The 5,820-nt window shown below is 35.4% G+C and overlaps 1 protein-coding gene across 1 annotated transcript; it reads left to right on the top strand.

Annotated features, from left to right (window-relative positions):
- The first annotated feature begins 1,283 nt into the window (after positions 1-1,283).
- Positions 1,284-4,460, top strand: cldn10a (claudin 10a). Its single transcript, XM_046853069.1, has 5 exons — positions 1,284-1,613; positions 2,707-2,868; positions 3,933-4,014; positions 4,108-4,212; positions 4,325-4,460. The coding sequence occupies exons 1-5, from the start codon at positions 1,394-1,396 to the stop codon at positions 4,458-4,460; spliced, it is 705 nt and encodes a 234-aa protein (XP_046709025.1). The 5' UTR covers positions 1,284-1,393.
- The last annotated feature ends 1,360 nt before the right edge of the window (positions 4,461-5,820 follow it).

The following is a 5,820-nucleotide window of genomic DNA, read 5'->3' on the forward strand; positions in this document are numbered from 1 at the left end:
AAGAAGCAACTGAATGACCTATATGGATGGAGATGGACAGATCTTCCAGAGAAAGTGTGCAGAAACATGAACATTTCAGGTTAGAATGAGAGGATGACTAGTGTGTTATCAGCATAATAGTGAAACCATGTGAGGATATGGCCTCCTTCCAGGTATGTAAAAAAGCCATGTTTTGCCACTTGTCACTTGTCAGAAGCTTGTGATTGTAAGTGTTTAAACAGTATAAACACTTTTTGGAAATATAACATGTTATTTATTTAGTTGTGTATACATAAAGAACCGTATAATCACCAGGTACTAACTGTAAACATATGCAATTCTGAAACAAATAATTTCCTCAAATGCAAATATAAAAACCATGGAAGGAAACCTTCAGTAACAGCTTTTTTGGTCAGAGTTTCAGCAGATTCAGATCCACATTGATTGAATACCAGTCCATCGCAAGGCATCACACATACAGTATGCACATGTAGAGTATCCAGTCCACCTACCAACATGTCTTGAGAGCCAGGAGGAATCCAGATAATCTATCAGAATATCAAAACTAACACACAGAGAACAACAAACCATAGACTGCTGAGGCAGCTCCCCACTGCACTACCAAAAAAAAATAATAATACAAGAAAGAACATAATTCTTCATAATGATTAAAACTTTGATATCTTGCAGTATTGCATCCCCAACACTGGTTATTTATAAGAGCAGATGTTAACTGATGTTATTTGCGATTCTCCAGGTAAGCGCTTACATTTTATAACACTGTTTGAATAACAAACCACAGTAGAAGAGTAAGAACACATTTAATATTATAAATAGAAAGAAATCTCATCTATAAATGCTTTCACAAGAAGACCCACAAATATTTAGATTGCTCCATAAATAAGATCCACAATTCCTTTTAAAATGTGGTTTCAAAATATTGTTAAACAAAGATTATTTCCCCTGGACATTTCAGGTCCTTCCAATAACAAATGTTCTCATCTATTGACCTTTAATAGCATACCCTTCCTCCTCAAATCATTCTTGTGGAGTGATGTGTGTGTGTGTGTGTGTGTGTGTGTGTGTGTGTGTGTGTGTGTGTGTGTGTTGTGAAATGGATGGTTAATATGGATAAAAAGGCTATTGGCCAGTTGTTGAAAAGGTTTGAGAACAAAGCCCTCCCTGTTGTATATAATGCTACCAAAAGGGGAACCAATGCTAGACAACGCCATTCCACAACACATCCTCCTGAACCACATACTGGAAAAAACAGCTTCTCTGAGACGTAGTGACCATAACCATTGCTGATTACTGCTTCCTTAAATAATATTTGACTGGCACTATTGAACTACTCACTGCTAACTTCAAGTGATCTGGCTTGGTTCATATTTGAACTCTTCACTCTAGGAAAACTATGGGGAAAATGGTTACAGAGATTATTGCTTTGCTGTTTAGCATATCAGGCTGGGTTCTGATCTCTTCCACGCTGCCCACTGACTACTGGAAAGTGTCCTCTGTAGATGGAACGGTCATCACTACAGCAACCTTTTGGTCTAATCTCTGGAAGACATGTGTGACAGATTCGACTGGAATCTCCAACTGCAAGGATTTTCCTTCTATGCTGGCATTAGATGGTTTGATATTTGCACATTTAATGGCCTTTCTTTTCACAGCTAGAAAAATATATATTTTCTAATAATATGGGTGAACTAAATTGACTTTAAATGTGCTTTATGTATGACAGTCTTGTAGTGAGATTTTAACCTCTTAAAAGACTGGATTTTATATTGTTAAGTTTTGCTTTCAGGAAGAATGGATGACAAAATGTATTAATGACAAAGAGGAAGCAAGGTATCAGATAGCTCTAATGTGATTTTGGCTCAAGTAATGTCCTGGGCCAGATAGCTTAATGCATCACTTGGAAACAGTCTTCACTGTGCCAAGGCTAAATTGTGCCAAATGCACTTAAAGTAATCCTAACACTAAATGAGAATACGATGGACTTTCCAGTAAGTTACCTTTGTTAATAAGTGCATTTACTAGATGAGAAAATGTAGGGAAAATATGCTTACATGCTTTAAGATATGGTCAAATGTTTGTGAACACCTGACCATCACTATCAAATGCGCTTTCTGAACATCAGTTTGCACATACAGCATAACTCCCCATTTGCTGGTATAATATTTTTTTAAATCTGGAACTACTTATGGAGCATGGCTGTGGGGATTTGCACTTTTGGCCACAAGATAATGGGCGAAGTTAAGCACTGGTGTTGGTTGAGAAGGTCTGGGAAATACTTACATTCCTATTCACGGCAAAGGTGTTCCGTGGGTTTAAGGTCAGGCCCTATCTGGGCCTTCTGAGTTCTTTGAATGTATTAATGGTCTTTGCTTGCACAAGAACATTTTCCTGCTGGATAAGACCCCTCCAGAAATTCCTGTGCTTCCAAATTTGTGATCTCAGTTTGGGAAAGACCCAGTGATTGGTGTGATGCTCAAGTGTACACATACTCTTAGCTATATAATGCAGCAATTTCTGAATGCCTCATCATCATTTTCATCTTTATACTCATAGAGTCAGTTTATAACCTTTTATCTTCCATTCATTAAAAGAAGCTGGGGGTCTGACTAACATCACTGACCTGCTTTATATTATTGGTCAGCCATTGCTTAGGATTTAAGAAGTACATTGAAAACCTTAGTGAATTTTGTTGTCCTGCTTGTGCAGCTTATATCCAGGTGTGTCGTGGGCTGATGATCTCCGCAGTGTGCCTGGGTTTTTTTGGGGCAATTCTGGCCTTAGTTGGAATGAAATGCACCAAGATCGGTGGCTCTGAGTCTACCAAGGCCAGGATTACCTGCCTTTCAGGACTTCATTTTATCCTCAGTGGTAATTGTCTATCACCTTCACACTACCGTTCTACTTAGTACTGTCAATTCACAGGTTCAGGAACCTATTCTCTTACCAATATTTGACTATAGATAATATACATTTACATTGTAACTAGTAGTAAAACACAATATAATTAGCAAAATTAAGTGTGGTATAATCTACATCTAAAGATTTGAAGAGAGCAGCTTAAGAACATTTTAAAAAAAAAGTTTAATCTACAAAATGACAATATAAAGTGTAAAATGGTACTTTATTCTACGCGGCATAGTACAACAACTTATTACTGTGCTCTTGGGGAAAATGTCTCTTCAAGGATTCATTAAGGGTGGTATTTCAATCCAAATTAGAAAGAATTTATATTCAACCTCTTTTAGTTGGGAAACTAACACATAAATATGATGTAGGTGTAATGCCCCTTTCTGTACATCATGAAGACATTACATAATGCTGGAATTGGACTTTTAGGAATTGTAAGGTGAGGGTTTTTCAAATTTGTCAAAGGTTGTCAATCAAACTTTACATTTAAAAAAAAATAAAAATAGAACCCGCATTAAACATTTAAAAAGTTTATTTAAATTCTGGCAGCAGTATCTAAGAGCATAATTGCATTATGCTCTTAAGTGGTAATTGGGTTATTTACAGGGTTTATTTATATATAATGTATTTAAAAAAATGAAAAAGTTAGATTTAGAGGTTTTCTGTCTTATACCACATTTTAAACTGTTTATTCTAACATTTAATGTTGTTAAATGTCCATAAAACTGGTTAGTTCCTATTCTTACCTGTGGTAGTTGCCACAAACAGAAGTTCCCCCACCCAGTATGTAGAGCATTTGCCATACAAACACCATGTACAAGCTATTATTGTATAGGGTATTAATATAATAAAATTATAATTAATACAAAATTTAATCAAATTCTGTCTCAATAAATATTATTTATTCATACCTGTATGTTACCAGATTTACCAGGATGATGATAAGGAATATGTTATAACTTTCTGTATAGAAAAATATAGAAAATGTAACAAATCTGGTCCTCTCTCACACTTTTTCTCTACAGGCATCTGTTCAATGACAACATGTTCATTATATGCTCACAGAATTACCTCAGAGTTTTTTGACCCTTTATTTGTGGCACAAAAGTAAGTAAATTCAGGGAAAAGCAATTTTTACTTTAACTATTACAGACATAATTAGATTATAGCAGCCTGATTTAATTCCTGATATCTGTCCAGGTTCGAGCTGGGAGCTGCACTTTTTATTGGATGGGCAGGATCTGTTCTTTGCTTTCTTGGGGGTAGTATCTTCTGCTTCTCAATGTCTGAGGGGTTCAGCATAAGGTATATAACCGTTTATCCCAATTAAATATGGGTATTAGTATTAATGATTTCCTTTCAATGTATTATTTCACAAGTTAAATGTTAATGAATCACTCTTTCTCCACATTTAAAGAGAATACACCTACACTGGTGTTACCTCTTTTACAATGCCGCAAGGCAAAAACACCAACAGTGATGAAAGTTCTGAAAAAGATGTAGCAGATCAAGTCTACCCTGTGAGGCAGTTCGGGAGGAACGCCTATGTGTAACACATCACCCACAGGAAAATTCTGAACAAAGGTGACAATGTTTTATGCACAACCATACTTAATCAGAGAACCTTTGCCAGATAAAGCACATAGACCATTACTAAAGCAAGGAGATAGTAAAGTTTTAAGTCTTAAGGCATTATTCTTTCTAAGAGATAATCTACAAAGTGCTAACTAACAATCTTTTACCTTTTTATTCCTGTATATATGTACATGTTTACAGAGTTAAAACAGTTTCATAGATTGCCAGTTCTCGAGTTACTGAAGCTTGGACATTTATTGTGAGGGGGCAAAATGACTAGGGGGTAAAATGATAATAAAAGGCAGCATATAGTGAAGATGGAATGAGTCTCCTGTCTTTGCTGAATTAAGGACTGATAACCAGGTGAATTGATGACAGACATTTATGATGTTGTTCCTCTTGCATACCTTCGGTTCGGGAACATACTGTCTAGTTGCGGAAATTAGATCAGCTTAGTCACCTATTCTTCAGGACCTAGCATCTGTCTCCACCTCATGATCAATGGAAACCCTAGACTTTGACCCTGCTTCTCAAAGATTTTTGGTGCGTTCCAGAGCTCTGCTGGGACGGCTGCATGTCATCTATTTCCAACCACATGTTTCTGTGTTGGTTATTGTAATTCTGATAATAGTGTTTAGTTATTGTGTATATTATGGTGGTGTTTAATTATGTAATCTAATAAACGTTGTGTAATGTAATAAAGTGCATTATACATGTAATGACATATACGTCATTTTTGTATGCATGTAGAAGTTGTATTTGCTGGCAAGGCTGCTGTTTAGTATTTACTCCTTTTATTCCATGTTTTTATATTTGCTAGCGGGTGTGAGGTTGTAAGATTAGCTGCAAACATGGTTGAGTTAATTCAGAATTGTGGAATTTTGTTGTGTGAATTTTTGCAAGGTTATTTTAATATATTTTTTTTTACAATTGTATATAAAGAAAATCTTGTGAATTTATGCAGAGGCTTACTATTTCTAATAAAAAAAAAATATATACTTAAATGTCTTAAATGCTATTATAATATAATCTAATGGTTGCCCAACCAAGTCTTATGTTTGTATCTTATGTGTCTATGTGCTTCATTCATAATTCTGACAGGCTCAGTCGAAACTTTCATATATAGAATATACTACAATTTATGACATCAGGGGGAAAAGGATCTTAAAGACAGATAATTTAATTGGGGGTGCCCGTATCTTTATAGACTATGGTGGATATGTTAACTTATTAAAGTAGCTAGCAACACCTTCTAAATAATTCAAGGTTCTGGTGATTTTGCATCAACATTTTAGCTTTGATATTTCATGCACTGTGATGAAATATTCATTGCAAGAG

Source organism: Silurus meridionalis, chromosome 1 (assembly GCF_014805685.1).
Source record: "Silurus meridionalis isolate SWU-2019-XX chromosome 1, ASM1480568v1, whole genome shotgun sequence".
In the NCBI taxonomy this organism is placed as follows: Eukaryota; Metazoa; Chordata; class Actinopteri; order Siluriformes; family Siluridae; genus Silurus; species Silurus meridionalis.